General features: G+C 34.6%; 1 protein-coding gene across 6 annotated transcripts in view; it reads left to right on the top strand.

Annotated features, from left to right (window-relative positions):
* LOC107571963 (dematin-like) overlaps positions 1-15,540 on the top strand; it is a 25,647-nt gene extending 10,107 nt beyond the window's left edge. Inside the window, exons 2-17 of one of the 6 annotated variants that reach the window (XM_016258357.1) lie at positions 3,807-3,866; positions 6,207-6,254; positions 6,379-6,459; positions 6,666-6,794; positions 7,399-7,443; positions 8,663-8,807; positions 8,902-8,946; positions 9,059-9,196; positions 9,427-9,563; positions 10,553-10,658; positions 11,471-11,520; positions 11,613-11,661; positions 12,952-12,959; positions 13,257-13,322; positions 13,472-13,552; positions 13,634-15,540. In XM_016258357.1, the coding sequence (XP_016113843.1) occupies positions 6,240-6,254; positions 6,379-6,459; positions 6,666-6,794; positions 7,399-7,443; positions 8,663-8,807; positions 8,902-8,946; positions 9,059-9,196; positions 9,427-9,563; positions 10,553-10,658; positions 11,471-11,520; positions 11,613-11,661; positions 12,952-12,959; positions 13,257-13,322; positions 13,472-13,552; positions 13,634-13,747 (1,209 nt within the window). In that variant the 5' untranslated portion in view covers positions 3,807-3,866; positions 6,207-6,239 and the 3' untranslated portion in view covers positions 13,748-15,540. Of the gene's footprint in view, positions 1-3,806; positions 3,867-4,483; positions 4,532-6,206; positions 6,255-6,378; positions 6,460-6,665; positions 6,795-7,398; positions 7,444-8,662; positions 8,808-8,901; positions 8,947-9,046; positions 9,197-9,426; positions 9,564-10,552; positions 10,659-11,470; positions 11,521-11,612; positions 11,662-12,951; positions 12,960-13,256; positions 13,323-13,471; positions 13,553-13,633 lie in introns of all 6 variants that reach the window. The other 5 variants (XM_016258356.1, XM_016258355.1, XM_016258354.1 and 2 more) reach the window with 5 other exon arrangements.
* The last annotated feature ends 3,464 nt before the right edge of the window (positions 15,541-19,004 follow it).

Below are 19,004 nucleotides of genomic sequence, written 5' to 3'. Positions count from 1 at the left end.
TATATATATATATATATATATATATATATATATATATATATATATAAACTTAACTCCAAACTTTGAACAATACTGTAGTTGATATTAAAGTGTGAAAAAACTCAACCAAGGCATTATCAGAAAACACAGAAAAAATGCATTTAAAATGTGTTTAATTAAACTTCAAAAATATATATCTTCCTAATATAATATGTCATTGTATTGAGATGTGTTTTGCCTTGAAATTTGGCTTTATTCTCTATGACTCTTTTTACTAGAATGTTTTAGCAACATTCGTGAAACAATTGTGGTTGAATAATTTTACAAAATGCAATTTGTCCTCCGGCTGGGTTCAAATTTGACTTTGAATCTGTGTCACACCAGGATCAAAGCAGCTTACAAACCAACTATCTCTCACCCCCTGCTAACTGCACAAAATCTTCTTCAGTGCTCATCCACATCACCGTCTGCTCCTCTGTTCATGACTGAAAGATTGCTATTCAAGACGGCATGAAGCATAAACTGAATTTTAAATGGGAAATAATGGGGGGGGGGACTTGATTTCACTCATCAGGATTTGATTGAATTTTGAAAAATGGACTATGATATTATTGTTAATTTTGCCCCTCCAGTTTGGCCTGGGTTACATCAGCAGAAAAGTCATTTCTGAGCTGGAGAATGTTATATTTTAATAAAAATATATGAAAACAAACATTTCATGAAAGCAAACATCCCATTCCCACTCTTTCCCCATTTTTTCTTGTCCACTCTCAGTCTCGTCTCAATATGGAGTGGCAAAAAGGCCAATAAGAGCATGCGTCTCTGTGTAGAGAGTGACTAGATTGGGCTTTTTCAGATGTGTGGACTGCGAAGTCGTGTTTGCTATAGCAACGGATCCGATGTTACATAATGCAGCAGGAATAGGAAGAGGGCTAGAGGTCTGGCTGGCTTAATGTGGGAGATGCAGCAGGATATTTTTAGGATTCTCGTGTTCTTCCTCCTCTCTTGCACTGCAAGTGATGCAAGCAGGACGCAGATGAGGATGGTACAGGACACACACTGAGCTGCGTTTTCAACCCGTTTTTGAGTGACTGTTGACTTGTACGTTGCTGTCGAAAATATGACACCATATGAACACAAAGATAAGCACATCTTGCCCATGATTTATCTATATGCAATGGCCTCTGAACTTCAATAACTGCTGCATTGCCTTATATTTGTACAGTGAAACACCAGTTGTGTGATTACATAATATTACATAGGGAAGCATGTAGTTCCATATCAGTTTTTAGCTGATATTAGAGTTTTTGTAATTTATCAGGATTAGTTTGTGCTGTGTATTTAATTGTGATCCTCATTTCCATTTTTAACATTTAGATTATCATCGGCTAACACTTACTTTTTATATAATCTTTAAAAACACTAATAAATGTAACACTGGTAAATGTAATCTTTAGCCAATTAATTAATTATTCATTTTTCATGTTGTATGTAATAATATGATGCCTAAATTTACATGTGTGAAAGTTATTGTATTATTTTACTTTATTTTTCATTTATTTAGAATATTGAAAAAATTGCTATTTTATTTATATTTATCTATTATGGTAGTGTTATCTTAGCATTTTATATATATATATATATATATCTTACATTTTTCATGTAAGATTTTACATTACTTTAGCTTAATTTCAATTACTGAAAAGTTTTTCAGTCATAACCAACAATAGTTATTAGCTATAATATGAAAATAATATCTGCCAGAATTTAAATACGTCTATGTACTGTAGTTATGCATCCCTAACATTATTTTAAAAGCTTGAAGTCTGAAAGATGGAAACTGTAAAGATCAGCTTAGTTTTATTTTAATATCTTTTATACAGTAAATAACAGCTATAATGAAAACATTGTATATATAATCTGATCTGTAGATTTATAAAACTTCATCCTTTTGGAGGACTTTTCCTCCATGAGTCAAATGAACAGCTGAGCTGCATTGGTCTTGGAAAGCATCTCTCATCCGTCTTAGAGGTTGTCTGCTGTTTTCTCTCCAGAGACCAGACTTGATTTTCCACTAGATAGGAGAGCACAGGGACAATCTAGCTATAAATAACCTGGGAGAATAGCTGCTCTTTGAACAAAAGCTGTGATAGGTCTGTTCATCCATCTGTGCTGGAGGACACAGAGGTTTTACAGAGATGTGAGATGTCAGACTGTGTTAGCTAAAATACAAAAGCACCACGCTAGGGTTTCTTACATAAGTCTTCTTTAAAGGTGAGTCTGATGACTAAGATGTTCTCTGATAGAACTGCGGCGTCACTGAGATTGTGGTGCGTCTGCTTTGTGCTGTAATGAAAAACTGAAGTGACTTGTTAGAATTCTCCTCACTTCTCTTTTCCAATGTGGCTTCAGGAAAAACATTTAATGTGACCGAATTTACCTGATTAGGATACACCAGTAATTTTGAGGGTCAGCTAAAGTAGAAACAGTTCCTTAAAAGGATAATTCACCAAATAATGTAAGATAGGGCTGTTTGATTATGACAAAAATCATTTTCATGATTATTTTTGCCCACTACTTTTTCCATGAATACTTGTTCACTTTGGAAACATGAACTCTTCTTTTAAGCTGAGTTTAAATGAAAAATAAATAGAAAATACTGACATAAAACAAATAGTCCGGAGCTAAATATTTTTTTAAGAGATGCTCATACTAGTGCAAGGCCAAAGTTCATGATGCATGAATAATTGAGTGATTTTGACTTGTGTGAATCCAGAAGGATCAATAACTCAGAGACACTGCCTGAAGAGAAGCACTTTAGAGAGCACCATCATTTTCTTTCACATTCATTGGCTGCCAAAGAATATCATGTTTGTTTCGCCTCTTATTTATGGAGTACTAAAATAAAAGGCTTTATATTGTTTGTTTTGAATTTAAAATAGTTCACTCAGAAATGAAAATGTACTCACCCTCATCTTGGTCATCCAAGATGTAGATGAGTTTGATTTTTCATGGGAACAGATTTGGAGAAATGTAGCATTATATTATTTGCTCAGTAATGGATCAAAAATAGTTCACTCAGAAATGAAAATGTACTCACCCTCATCTTGGTCATCCAAGATGTAGATGAGTTTGATTTTTCATGGGAACAGATTTATGGGAACAGAGAAATGTAGCATTATATTATTTGCTCAGTAATGGATCATCTGCAGTGAATGGGTGCCATCAGAATTAGAATCCAAACAGCTGATAAAAACATTTATAAAGCTGCATGTTTGTAATAAATCATAATCCATCATTTTTAAATTTAAACTCTTGGTTCCAGCTTAATAAGAGTCCTCTATTCATAAAATTTCTTTCTCCAGTGAAAAGTCATCTCTTCTGAATCAGGAGAGAAATATGCACAGATCAAGCACTGTTTAAGAGCAAAAACTGTCCATAACAATTCTGAACAAACAAACAGTTCTGGAAGTGAAACAAATGCCTTAATGATGGATTTGTTACTTCACAAGACATTAATAGATGGACTGGAGTTGTGAGTATTTGTGGATTATTATCAGCTTTTTGGACTCTCATTCTGACGGCACCCATTCACTGCAGAGGATCCATTGGTGGGCATGTGATGTAATGCTAAATTTCACACAATCTGGTCTATTGAAGAAACAAGCTCATCTTGGATGGCCTGAGGGTGAGCAAATGTTCAGCAAATTGTCATTTCTGGGTGAATTACTCCTTCAACACTGAATTCAGTTCACTGAACAGTTTTTGTTTGAGGTTGAACTGTCACGTCGGGACGAGTAATGAAATCCTGTATTTGGGTGTTTCAGGAATGGTGTAGGGCGAGGAGGCCCTGTAGATGTGTGTCATGAAGCTTCTCACCGCCTGAGGTAAGAGTTCACTGTTCTGTCTTTCTTATTCACTCTGTCATTCACATTCTCACCTACACTACATTGTATTGAAAGCACTCAAAAAAATGCTGGGTTAAATACAGTGCTGGGTAAAATATGGAAAACTCAGCGATTGGGTTGTTTTGACCCAGCGGTTGCTTCTTTGCTGAGGGAAATGGTGGTCTGCCCCGAAAATCATGTCTATTAAAGATATTCAGAAATGGGTTTGAGGCAGATAGTTACAAGTAAATGACATGCCAGTCTGAGTCTATACAGAGGATCATTTGAGATGCGTAAGAGATATCATTTGTGATATTCATTTCCCATGAGTTTCTTTGACTATCTATTGATTTTTTTTTCTTTGTCAAATCCTAAATAAGCCTAACCTGAAACCTACCATACAAGACCACTCACTGAGCTCTTAATCGAATACATTAGCCACAGAAATCCATTCAGACCTCTGTCCATCTTTAAAACCATCACACAGACAGGGTCTGGCTCCAGATCAAGGGGGTTGTTTGGGGGTGTATGTGTACAATGCAAAATGTAACTATATTATCGCCCAGCCATCTGACATCAAAGCCTCGTTCTCATTTACAGTTTCTTCTTTTTCACAGTGACCTCATAAAGGGAGCACTTTCGCATTCAAAATGATGATGCATAAGGTAATTAAAAGTCATTTTTTCATTTTCATTATTTGTTCATAAGAAATAACATAATACATAATCATAAAACTTTGAAAACAACCCAATCACTGGGTTTGTCCAGATTTTATCCAGCGCCGGGTTGTATTTAACCCAGCATTTTTGCTTTAGATATATTTTCCGAAAAAATCCAGATAAAACCTATATCTATAAATTAAATGGATGAATGAGAGCAGATTTTTTTTGTGTGTCAATCTGCTTCTAGCCAATGAAAATTGTTCATGAAATCTAAATGTAAATGGATTAAAGGGACAGTTCACCCAACTGCATCTGTGGAACAGAAAAGAAGATATTTCACCATATTAGACCCCATTAACTTTCATTGTTTGTACAAAATTACATTTGTGTTTCAGAGAAGAAATAAGGTCATGATGGTGAACAAATGATTTTTGGGTGAACTAGATCTGTAAATAAACCATTACATTTTTTTTTAAAACTGATTGTAAACAATGAAATGAAGTTTATTTGTGTTATTTTAGCTCATTTGAATGAACCAAAAAGAATGTTTTTAGTAATGGGATAATGGAATTAAAGCTGTAAATATACTGTTATTGTAGTTTTCTGTGCTTTTAGTTCTGTACTTGTATTTTTGTGCTTTTATGCTAATCCTCAGTCCCAATACGAACCCTAATTTGACTCATTTTTAGAAGACTGTCAGGATTTGTACTTGCACTTGACATAGTTCCTGGTTAAATGGGGGAAGGGAGTCACTGTCGCCTGTCACGCTATCCGTCTGTGCTGACTGCAGCAGGGATGTAATGTGTTTTATCATCCCTCTCCATCTCCATCACATCCCTCCCCCATCCTTCACTTTCTCCATCCATCCGTCTCTCTTTATCCATCCTCTCTATCCATTTATCTGCCCTCCCCCTTCTCTGCCACCCAGGCCGCTATCTTTTCTTTCACTGTGTTTACATCAGAGTCTGTATCTCCTTCTCTTCTCACACCCTTCCCAAAGTAAACATGGTTTGCTCTTTCATAGGAGACGTCATGCATTCTCAGTTATGTTTTACAGGTTTCCTAACTTCTATTGGTTTAATTTGGCATTAAGAGTGCTATTTAAGTGATTATGTAAAAGAGGAAAATGGAAACTGTATTTATTAAGAATGATATGATTGGTTAGTTTATGACATTCATTAATACTTTTTTAGTACTAATTAATAGTTTGATATCAGCACTTCTTTGCTGAGGGAAATGGTGGTCTGCCCCGAAAATCATGTCTATTAAAGATATTCAGAAATGGGTTTGAGGCAGATAGTTACAAGTAAATGACATGCCAGTCTGAGTCTATACAGAGGATCATTTGAGATGCGTAAGAGATATCATTTGTGATATTCATTTCCCATGAGTTTCTTTGACTATCTATTGATTTTTTTTTCTTTGTCAAATCCTAAATAAGCCTAACCTGAAACCTACCATACAAGACCACTCACTGAACTCTTAATCGAATACATTAGCCACAGAAATCCATTCAGACCTCTGTCCATCTTTAAAACCATCACACAGACAGGGTCTGGCTCCAGATCAAGGGGGTTGTTTGGGGGTGTATGTGTACAATGCAAAATGTAACTATATTATCGGCCAGCCATCTGACATCAAAGTCTCGTTCTCATTTACAGTTTCTTCTTTTTCACAGTGACCTCATAAAGGGAGCACTTTCTCATTCAAAATGATGATGCATAAGGTAATTAAAAGTCATTTTTTCATTTTCATTATTTGTTCATAAGAAATAACATAATACATAATCATAAAACACTGAAAAGGTCCATGTGATGTTTGACCTTTGACCTGTGTGTGTTTGTGAACAGCAGTCGGCCCGTACCTCCCCGGGCAGCGTTTGTTCTCTGCGTGGAGGAGGTGTTCCTGGATCCCCGGCCGTCACTATAGTGGTGTGTATAGCAGCAGTGCCTGCTGGGATGTGATTAGCACATCAGATTACACTTAACTAGGCCCACACACAGTGGACCAACATCTTGATTGCAATACAGAATGCAGTCAATCCAAATACATTCAAGGACCAGAACTAACTGTAATAATAACTGTGTCTCAAAATGGTATCACAAATGTAATTCTTTCATATTTTGGATTAATACAGGCCAAAATGGACAATCAAGTGATTGGATATAAGGATCTAGCAGCTATACCTAAAGACAAGGCCATTCTGGATATAGAGAGGCCTGACCTGATGATGTATGAGCCCCACTTCAGCTATTCACCGATGGAGGTAATACACAGTATATACAGCAAATGCTTTTCAAAAGTTTGGGGTCAGCAAGATTTGTTTTAAAGAAAAGATGCATTAAATTGGTTCTGTTTTTTTTTCTTTTGAACTTTCTATTAATCAAAGAATCCTGAAAAACTGTATGATTGTTTCCACAAAATATTAATAATAATCAGAAATGTTTCCTGAGCAGCAAATCAGCATATTAGAATGATTTCTGAAGGATCGTGCGACACTGAAGACTGATGCTGAAAATTGAGCTTTGGCTCACAGAAATAAATTACAGTTTACAATATATTCAATATATTCTGTAACACACTCTGTCTGTCAGCGTGTGTGATGTGTTCACTGGTTAGTTTCCTGCTGGGTGTGATGTCTCGCCATCAGAGCGCCTGAACAGAGATCAGCACACACACACACACACACACACGTCATGCTAGCTCGGCTCTCCCACTGTAATTTCCTTTTTTGTTTCACTGTAATGGAAGCGTTACGCTTCATTAAATCTGTAAACCTGTCTGTGGAAATGTCTGGATATCTGACTTACTGCCAACAACTGACCTCCCTTTCACTCTTTCTGTCTGTATCTCTCTTTTTCTTTCTCTAGAGGTCATTATCTCCTCGTTCAATCTCCCCTCCTCCATCCCCAGAGGTAAGATGCATAGTACATGTCCGTGAAAATCACAAATATGTCATATACATTTTAATATATGCCATGACATGAGGTTTTGCCAGTCAGATTAGAGGACCAGAAGTAAATGTTTGTTTAATGGAAAGAAGGTAGTTTGCAAATAACATAGACATTTAGGTTACAAATTCTATACATTATATTATACTTTGTTGTCAGTAAGATTTTTTAATGTTTTTGAACAAAGTCTCTTATGCTCACGAGGCTGCATTTATTGGAATAAAAAATAGAGTAAAAACTGTAATTTGTAAATTATTTAAAATAACTCTTTTCTATTTTAAAATATTTTAAAATGTCATTTATTTCTGTGATGCAAAGCTGAATTTTCAGCATCATTACTCCAGTCTTCAGTGTCGCATGATCCTTCAGAAATCATTCTAATATATTACTCCAGTCGAGCAGGGATTTGCTGTTCAAGAAACATTTCTTAATATTATCAATGTTGAAAACAGTTGTGCTTTTTAATATTTTGTAGAAACCATAATACTTTTTTTCCAGGATTTTTTAATGAGCAGAAAGTACAAAAGGCAGCATTTATTTGAAACAGAAATCTTTTGCAACGTTAGTTGCATGACAAAAAGTCATTTGACTTTTGATCAGTTTCTTGTGTCCTTGCTGAATAAAGACTAAATATTTAAAAACTCTCTGACCCCAGATGTTTGAATGGTTGTATAAAATGTAAAACTGAAATAGTCTAAATAACTAAAATAGTCCTAAAATACAGTTGACAAATTCATTAAAAAAAAATTTTGTTTTTTTTTCCTCCGGTTTTTTTTTCTCTCAATATGAGTTAATGAACATTATGTATAATAATTCCAAAATTAGACAAATTTTATTTAAAACTTGTTTAAAATAGCCAGGATTTAATCAAAGTGATATTTTTAAATATTGTATATTTTTATTACCATTTTCACTGAATTATGTGCAAGGTGTTCCTAAATACATATAGCACAAATATATAAATCAAACAAACTATATGAAGGAAAGTTTGGAATTCCCCTCTCTAAGTTTTTGAAAGAAAACCCTTTTTAACATCAGATCAGCGTTGAAGTCATAATCCACCAGAGGTCTTGCATCACAGCTATTTCACCAGGTTCAAGGACCAAACTATCTATTTTAGAATCTGCTTTAGAGTCTCTCTGCATGATTCTCAATCACACAGTCCTTCTACATGTAATTCCAGAACACTCTATCAAAGGATGTCTATCAGAGGGATTGGTCAGAGCCCAAGTCGTCAGGCAGCTCGTCTCCAGCGTCCACACAGCTGAGTAAAAGCATCACCGTCAGCACAAAAGTCCCACACCAGCAACAGCACTTCCACAGGCCAGGTTAGGTACTATAGCACCTCACAAACACAGCCAACAAACCTCAGTCAACATCAGACTCTAAAACTAAACAAAACAACCTCACTTTTCCTCCTAGACAATGGAACCGACATATACAAGAAGCCACCAATATATAAACAAGGTATGAAACATCAACACTGCTCTTGAGTTTAAATCAAATTCAGTGTAAATGGTGTAATTCTGGCGCATTCAGATGTGTCTGTGTATTTGAATGGGTGTAGATGTCTCAGCAGCCGCTCCACACAGTAAACACATGGAGGATTTAATCATTGAGTCTTCAAAGTTTCCCGCCGCACAACCTCCAGACCCCAACCAGCCCTCTAAGATAGAGACGGACTACTGGCCCTGCCCTCCCTCACTAGCTGTTATCGGTAATACACTCACACGCTATCAACATGATCACAACCTGCTGTACACAATCTGCTACATGCCTTCATGGAAATAATTCAGTGTACACGCATACATGGAAATAAAATTTCCCTCTGGGCAGTAATGAATTTAGCTAGATGCTAATGTTAACAGCACAGTATCAAGGCCCAGTTTGTTGATGTGGTAGTTGTTCATCGACTTTTTATCTCACGATCACGTGTTTGTATCACAGAGAAAGAGCGGAGGAAGAGTGTGGCGTCCAGGGTGGCTGAGGGAGAGGAGGGTGAGGAGGATGATAAATATGATGACAGTGATCTGTCTGAAGACATGTGGAGACTTCGGCAAATGCAGAAACAAGAGCTCAACAAGGTGTTTGTCCGTAAAATGATCTTATCTGTAAACTTACAGTGGCTGTTCAAGGGTAATTGTGATGTGTCAAGCAGTTTCCTGAAGTTAAACTATTCTAAATTGCATTTTTTTCATTCTCGTATTATTATTATTATTTAAAGAAATGAATAAGTTTACTCTGCAAGACTGCATTAAATGAATAAAAAGTGACCGTTAAGACATTTTTAGTTTTTCGACATTTTTATAAGATTTTGAATACATTTTTTTTTACTTTATATTCATTTAAGAATCCTGTAAAAATGTTTCACATTTTTCACCAAAAAAATATAAAAACAACTGTTTTTGACATTGATAATATACTTAAATGATTATCATGATAATAAATAATAATACATTTGATAATAAATTTTTTGAGCAGCAAATCAGCATATTAGAATGATTTCTGAAGGATCATGTGACACTGAAGACTGGAGTAATGATGCTGAAAATTCAGCTTTGAAACCCATCATAGGAATTAATTTCTCATAATTATTTTAAGATATATTAAAACAGAAAGCTATTTTTAAACTATCTGTACTGTGTTTTTGATCATATAAATGCAGCTTTGGTGAGCATACGAGACTTATTTCAAAAACATAAAAAAATCTTTTGAACTCCAGAAGTTTGAACAGTAGTGTACATGCAGTTTTATTAATACAAATATTTAATTTTTTGTATATTTATTTATTTATATATTTTATATTATACATCTTTACTTTTCGTTTTTTTTTTAACCTTATTTTTTTAAGAAACCGAGGCTAAAGGTTTATTGGGTTGGCTCTTATTTGTGAGATCATTTGTCTCACTCGACCTTCAAGTGAAGGCCACAGTTGGTTTCAAATGAAGGACAAATCTGTAGGGATTCTTGCATATCTTGTCGAAACAGGGAGCCAAGCTGATCAATACAGACTCTCAGTCTGGGTATAATGTTTCAGTGTCCACCTCTCCTCTCATTCTCTCTCTCTTCACAGATTCAATCCAATCTAGGAAAATTGATACTAAAGGAGGAGATCGAAAGTACAGCCCCTGTCCGAAGGAAAACACAGTCTCTGCCCGACAGGACACACATGCATCTGGGTACATTTCAATATGCTTGTGTGGTTGTCACTGTGTGGACGTGATTTTCACAAAACTGTCTCATAAGGAATCACAGAACAGAAAGATACTCAGAGATGTGCAGCATTACATACAGCAACTGCTGTGTGTACTGGACATCTGAGTCAGTCTTTCCACCTGCAATCAGAGCTTATGCACGGCAGACTAATAATCTGAATCAGATTAGAGTTTATAGGTCTCTAGGGGAAAGGTCAGAGTCTAGAGAACTCAATTTGAACCGTTTTGATCATTGCATTATACTTTGTATTGTGTGGCACTGAAAATGGATGTGATTGGAGTAAATCACAAAAGCCAGTTGACCTTGTACTTACAGTGGCCCCTTCTGGTTGAAAAAAAGTGACGTGACATGTGGCCAAGTATGGTGACCCATACTCGGAATTAGTGCTCTGCATTTACCCATCCAAAGTGCACACACACACACACACAGCAGTGAACACACACACACCCGGCGCCCGGGGAGCAGTTGGGGGTTCGGTGCCTTGCTCAAGGGCACCTCAGTCATGGTATTGAAGGTGGGAGAGAGCGCTGTACATTCACTCCCCCCCACCTACAATCCCTGCCGGTACGAGACTCGAACCCACAACCTTTGGGTTATGAGTTTGACTCTCTAACCATTAGGCCACGACTTCCACTGCATACACTGCATACACACGACACATCACATATCCCTAATAGAAAACGTGTTGGCTTCAGCATCATTGCTGGGTTAAGATGATTATTTGAATGCTATTTGTGTCACTACATTAACATGTTTCTTCTTTTCTTTTGTGCAGCCTCCAAATCCCCCTCATTTCCTTCCTACACTAAGACTGGCCTGACTAGGGTGAGAAACTGAAATCTGTTTTGATATGTCAGCTTTGTGAGATCCTTCCATAATTACACTGATTTAATTAGTCTGTTGTTTGTGTGTTACAGCTCCAGTCTGCAGAGTTCTCCTCTTCAAACAGTGATAAAGGGAGTCAAAGTAAGTGTGGGGATTATGACATTTCTATTCTATTCTATTCTGTACTGTTTTTTTGCATTTGTTACACTTCAATCAGAGTGGCAGCATTAAGAGTCATAATTGTATTCTATTTTATTCTGTTCTAAAGACTAGAACGATTTTTGCCATGTTTATTTGGAATTTAATCAAAGCTCCGGAATTAAGAGCACTGATCTCTATTCTATTCTATCCTAATAGTGGAGCAATTTTGTCATGTTTATTTTTACTTCAATTAGATCACCAGTATCAAGGCACAATTCTATTATTATTTTTTCATTTGCTACACTTCAATCAGTGTCATTATCAAGAGTCATAATTGTATTCCATTTTATTCTATTATAAAGAGTACAGCAAATTTTTGCCATGTTTGTTTGAAATGTATTCAAAGTTCCAGTATTATAAGCACTCATTTCTATTCTCTCTATCTAATAGTAGAGTCATTTAATAAAGAGTCCTTTTTGTCATATTTATTTACACTTCAAACAGAGTCCCAGTTTTAAGTCATAATTCTGTTCTATTCTTTTCAAAATAGTAATTAAGTGTACAAGTATTGTCATGATGTAATCCTATTCTGTTCTATTCTTTCTATTCCATTCGTTTCTAAATAGTAGATCAGTTTTTGCCATGTTTATTTTATCAGAGCAAGTTCCAGTATTAAGAGCACTGATCTCTATTCTATTCTATTAATAGTAGTAATTTTTCTCATATTTATTTACACTTCAATCAGAGTGCCAGTTTTAAGAGTCATAATTCTATTCTATTCTAAACAGTAATGTAGAGTGGCAGCATTGTCCTAGTGTAATTCTATTCTGTTCTGTTCTACTATTCTATTGTTATTCATCTAAATAGTAGGTCCGTTTTTGCCATGTTTATTTGAAATTTAATCAGAGTAAGTTACAGTATTACGAGCACCGATTTCTATTCTGTTCTATTCTATTCATTTTTGTCTTTTTAACATTTGTTACACTTCAGAGTGCCAGTATTATAAGTCATAATTCTATTTTTACAGTAGTTAGAGTACTGATTTGATATCAATTTAATTATAAAATATATCAGTCATTAAGAGTCATAATTATATTCTATTCTATTTAGAATGTAGTATGTTTATTCACATTTTATTTAGAGTGCCGATAGTCATTATTCTATTGTATTGTGTTTTGTTGCGTTCTATTCTCATCTTTTTTAAATGAATATACATGTTTTATACCCCATGCTCATTGTATTGTCATTTGTTTCTCTCCCTCTTTTGTTTTTATTTAATTTTCTTTTCAGATTTCCAGGTATGTAATAGTTTACATTAAAATAAATGTTTTTTAAACAGATGAACAGATTAATTTATACATTGTATTTGAAACCAACTTTGTTCAAACCCCCTTAAGTAACGAATACAATACAAGCCACTCATACGTTGACAATTTCAGTGTTAGCGTTTCAGAAATAATCAAATAGTTTATCAACTCAAGCTCTGCAACCTTCAATCTCATTCGTTTTACAACAGTTACAATCAGATTGTTGTAACAACTGCACAAATCACAGTTGTGGAATGTGGTCTTATGGTGGTCTCCTCTCTTTTATAGAACGGAGATGCCCAAAGCAGAAGAATAGACAGAGGGAATTCACTCCCTAGTATGCTGGAACAAAAGGTGATGTAACCATATCATCTGCCAACTAATTAAGATTATTGTGTTTAATGCTTGTATATATGAGCTCTTGTATACAGTATATTGTTACTTAAAGTGACAGTTTGATCCTGGTTCATTAATATTGTTATGAACATATATTCGTTTGGCAGATTTACCCATATGAGATGCTCATTGTGACACACAGAGGCAGAAACAAGCTCCCTCCTGGTGTAGACAGGACAAGACTGGAGGTAGACATTGCTTTCGCTCATTGTTTTACCCTGTTGCACTGTTCTGCTGGGAAACGTTGACCACATAACCTCTCTCTCCAGAGGCACCTGTCACCTGAGGAATTCCAGAATGTCTTTGGAATGTCCATAGAGGAATTCGACCAGCTCTCCCTTTGGAAGCAGAACGTCCTGAAAAAGAAAGTCTCTCTCTTCTAGTAGTCGGAGAAATACGTTCTTTTACAAACACTGTCACGCATCTGCACTTCTGCTTGTGAAAACAGTACAGGCGGTACAAGTTAAGGAAAGATGAGGAATGTGATTATGGAGCCAGCAAAAAAAATCAGCTATCCTTATCGTTTGATAAGCCCCATATCTGATTGCAGCTAACAATCATATCCGAGACTTTGATGTCGTCTCTTTTTCTAGTTGCAGCTACTATGTCAGGACTTCACTGAGGTTCTCTTCTGTGTGTGCTTAGTAAAGCTATACACCGATATGAATGCTACGAATACACATGAAACAGATATGAATCACACCAGTTATTTGAGCAGACCAAATCCCTGCAGAACATTTCAGATGGACCAGCAGGAATCTGTGAGTTTAAGTCACTGCCACACTTTTCAGCCTTTATGTGCTAAGCATGAATTAACAAACCTTCAGAATATGGGTCAGTGACTTTTTTTGGTCCAGATTTATTCATTTGTTAAAAAGAGATTTAAAATGTACAATTTATACATAGAAAGAGTTGAATAAACCTCTTCTTTGATGAGCATGATTTTATTTTCTGAATTCAATAAAAAATCATAAAAATGACGGAACTGTCCTGATATAAAGAAGTTCTCGAAAAGAGATTTGGCATACTTTTTTTATTTTTACTCTTTACAAAAATGTGTAATATTTTAACAAAACTGCTTCACTGCTTATTAATGTTTTAGTTTTTTTTTACTTTTGTTGCTAAATCAAAATCATGTGGTTTAACCGACATGCAGGAAAAAGATTGGAAATTAACATCATTAGGTTAATATAATAATTAGACATCTTTATGACACGGCACTGAAAATTCTTCATTATAATTATGAATAACAATTCATGAAATGTCCTTAATTCATTTCAATAAAAAATGTAAGGTATAAACATTTTTAAAAGCCATATAAAACCAGCATACATCAATACAAAGAACACAAATTGGCATGTGCTTTAAAATAGATTTTTTTTTTATTTACGTTTTTTTAATTCTTTATGGTGGACAGTCTCATTTGTCACTGACCCATATCTGTAAAAGCAGCTCAGTATTTGAATTAAGCAAATCATGGAATTAAGTACAATTTATACTAGAGACTCGAGACGCACATGTTGCACACCCTCATTCCTTACACCTTAACACCAATATTACCCACGCAAATACCAGCGGCTCAATATACAGGTGTAGCAACAGCTGATGATTCCGAGTGAGAGTTTGCTGTTCCAAAGAGAGCTACTGTACATTAGTGAGAGTTTACTGAATATTGGATATGAGACGTATGAATCCCGCATGGCAAATGTATCCTGCTTTTCTTCAGTGATGATGGATTGTGAATTGTGGGTGTGAGCAATACTTCTCCTCTTCCGCAGGATGTATAGATCGAACCGTTTCACTCGCTCCCTCGATCCTATCGTCTTTTTCTCTCCCTCCTCCCCGTTTTGCTGCTATTGCCTTTACTGTTTTGGTTCTATCCTCTTTTGTTCTTGACGGGTGGACATGTTTTTTATAGTGTTCCTGTTTTATAGGATAAGGATAGGTTCGGATATAAAGGGATTTCAGACGTTAGCACCCGATGGTTGCTGTTAGTCTGAAGGATTGATTTTGCAGCCCTGGTTTTTGCTTTGTGTAGCTTGACAAATACAAGGTTGAGCAGAATTCAGAGTCAAACAGCTTTTCAGTGCATGAATGTGAATTTGAATTGCATTGGTCAAGACCCACAGGATGTTAAACTGGAATTAGAGGAAGATGAATTTACTGAACTGCTATTTTTTTTTTTTAAATGCACACGTTCACACAGCAGTGATATTTCATTGGTCCACATTTTGCAACAAGGAAAACACAATTTTATTGATTAACTATATTAGTTATAATTATATGAAAAATAATTAACATTCATATTGACTAATTAGTCAAATTATTAATTCATTATTCATATTTAAATGATAACAATACATAATTTATATTTCTATAATATAGCATTTTGTGTATATATGATTTTATAAAATGTTGTGTTAAATAAAATATATATGTAAATATACATTATATATTAAATAAATGAATTATAATGAATGAAATCAATATTATTATGCAGTGGTGATGTGTAAAAACTAGCAGGCGCATGTTTTTTTTTATTTCATTTTAATTCTACGTTTTAAAATCCAATTGGAATTTGAAAGGCATTCTCTATTCTGTTCCGAATGGCACACAACCCTGCAGTTCATATATTCTTCTTGCCCACGTCAAAATTCAATATGAATTTCTATTCTTTTATTGCTCCAGTGACCAAATGAAGTGCTTGGATAGAGTGCATGCTTTGTATCCAGAGTTTGTACCTAATAAAGCAGAACAAACATGTTATAAGTACAAAACAATCACTAAAAAGCAACACATATATCAACTTGAGAATGTACAGTAGACGTACAAATATAGACATTCCACATTCATTTTTGTAGAAGCACTGCTCAAAAGGAAATATGTGGCTATATGCATATTAACAACCCCGTAGTATTATTTGTTGTTTTAATGGCAGTTCTTTCAACAGAACATATATTATGTGAACACAATCTGACACCCGATTTATACTTCTGCTATTTGAAATCTTTTCTTGTGTGACTGAAGGGGCACAAACTCATCACAATGATCAAATGATCATCAAAATACATACTTTTTTTTTTTGTTCAGTGGCAGCTTAAAGTGGTTTTCTGGTCTGAAAATATTTGTGGCTTCAGACGTCAGGCCTTCTTTATGAAATTCATTTAGCTAGGAATATTTTGCAGCGAGGCACTCATTACTACATCCTAAAGCACTTGATTCACTCTTACACACCTAAAAGAATGAATGTTTTCACAATAAGAAAATATGCTCTTTTAACACACATGTACATGCATCTGACAATTTTCATGTGATATTAACATGATTCATTTTTCTCTACTTCATAAATAGTGCTTTTCTTCTTTTCATTTTTTTTTATGTGAAAGTGTGATGAATGGGGGAAAAATAAAATGGATTTATTATAGTGAGTGTATTGTTATGATTTTATTATTAATAGCGGTGGTATTGTTGTTTCGTTATGTTTGATTTGTTAGTGGTTCTCTAATATTTTAACAGATTTTGACGATTTGAATGAATATTCAATAAAATGTATGATTTTAACAGCATTTTGCGTTTGCTTTTTACTGATTGAAAGTGTGATTAAGCCTTTCACATCTTAAATAAGATGAATTTTGGTTATGTTGGGTCACTTTTGACAGTCATCTCAATATAGCTGTAGATTTGTTTGGATGTATAAACTGAAGAAACTACTGAATAGGCCCTACGTCTATTTATATTCAGTTTAAAATGAATATAATGTAAGTGTTTAATGTAAAAAATTTTACTTTTACATTCTTTGCAAGTTTTCTGACTGAACTTTTTTACTCCATTAAAAAAGTAACTAATTGGATTACTTAGTTACTTTTTATTGAAAGTAATGCATTACGTTTCTTTTGGCAACTGTAAATACCCTTTCACACCAAAAGTGAAATGAATAAGCCTGAGGCTGAAGGAAGTGCCTCTGCATTTACTCTCAGTTTCTCACGACAGGGACAGGAGCGGCGTCAGTAAATACATGGAAAAAACAAAGTAACTTGCAATAATTATTTGAAAAAGTAACTCAAATTTTCTTGTAAATTTAAAAGGTAAGCATTACTTTATTAGTTACTTGAAAGAAAGTAATCTGATTACATAACTTGCGTTACTTGCAGTGTTGGGCATAGATCCTAGTAAATAGTTACAGTAATAATATTACATTTTGCAGTAATTACTAATAAGATTTCAGTAATAATATTACAATTACTATCCATAAAACAGCTAGTTACTTAGTTACTTTCGAAGCCTCAACCCCTACTGATTTAAAATCCAATAATTCCTAGATTTATTTTCATTATTTTCACAACTCGCACAGGCACATGAAGTCACCAGTGCAGCAGACATATGGAATATGAAAAAGCTTACATTCAGCGGATGGAAATATTGGCATGACATTGATTTTCTCGGGAGAAAAGATGATCTGAACACTAAGTTGTGGCATTACTTTACTCCCTCTGATCCTGATATAAATTGTATAAAATCTTTTTAGGGAATAAAACATTTTCTTATGAACGTATATGATTTCTTTTGATAAAATACATCAGGGAATGTAATCGTATATGGGTATAACAGAGAAATTGTAGCTACAATCAGCTTCAAGCTTCACATGGCAATGAGATTAATACAACTTTTACTTAAACTTTTCTATTATAATCACCTCTGAGTGCTTTGTAATAACTTCTGACTGCGACCCAATGTGGATTTTGGTCAAATGATGAGGCAGAAATATACTGTATTTTATGGGGAAGATATGCAGTTTATGTGGGGCATGAAAGAAAAGTAATGTAACTAGTAGTGTAACTAATTACTGTTGCCCGAAAGTAATAATTAAAGTAATAATAAGCCTATTACTTTTGAAAGAAGTAGTAATGAGTAATATAGGCTATTACATTTTTTGAGTACCTAGCCCAACACTGGTTACTTGTAATGCACTACCGCCAACACTGCTCAAATATTAATGTTCCTCCAACTTATATTTGTCCATCACTGTGTCACGAGGGTCTGTGTCTTACAGTAATTAGTGCTGTCAAACGATTAATCACGATTAATAAAAGTGTTTGTCTACATAATATATGTGTGTGTGTACTGTTATTATGTATATATAAATACAAACACATTCAGTACATATTTTGAAAATATTTATATGTATTTACATGTTTATATTTATATTCATATAATTTATATTATGTATAAATATATTTAATATATAAACATAACATTTTCCTTAAATATATACATGCATGTATGTGTATTTAGATAAACATAATAAATATACACAGTACAAATACATATATTAAGTAAACAAACACTTATTTTGGATGCGATTAATCGCGATTAATCGTTTGACTGCACTAACGGTAATATAAATATTGTGTTATGTTTTCATTCATAAAATGAAAGTTATTTTTTTCCCTTTATAAATGAAATTAACATTTACTACCTCGCCCAGGTAAATAAATCACCCACTGGTAGCTAATCCTACGCAGGCTTAGTTTGTAATAGTTATTGAGGGCGCGCGGTGGCGCTGTGGAGCTGCTGCACAGTGGCGGCTTTCAGAAGCGCAGCTGGAGGCGGAGAGTCCAGTGATAGATAGATACACAGAGA

Source organism: Sinocyclocheilus grahami, unplaced genomic scaffold, assembly GCF_001515645.1.
Source record: "Sinocyclocheilus grahami isolate Dianchi unplaced genomic scaffold, SAMN03320097.WGS_v1.1 scaffold1674.1, whole genome shotgun sequence".
NCBI lineage: Eukaryota > Metazoa > Chordata > Actinopteri > Cypriniformes > Cyprinidae > Sinocyclocheilus > Sinocyclocheilus grahami.
Note: the sequence above shows the minus strand (reverse complement) of the source record. Positions and strands in the feature narration are given on the sequence as shown.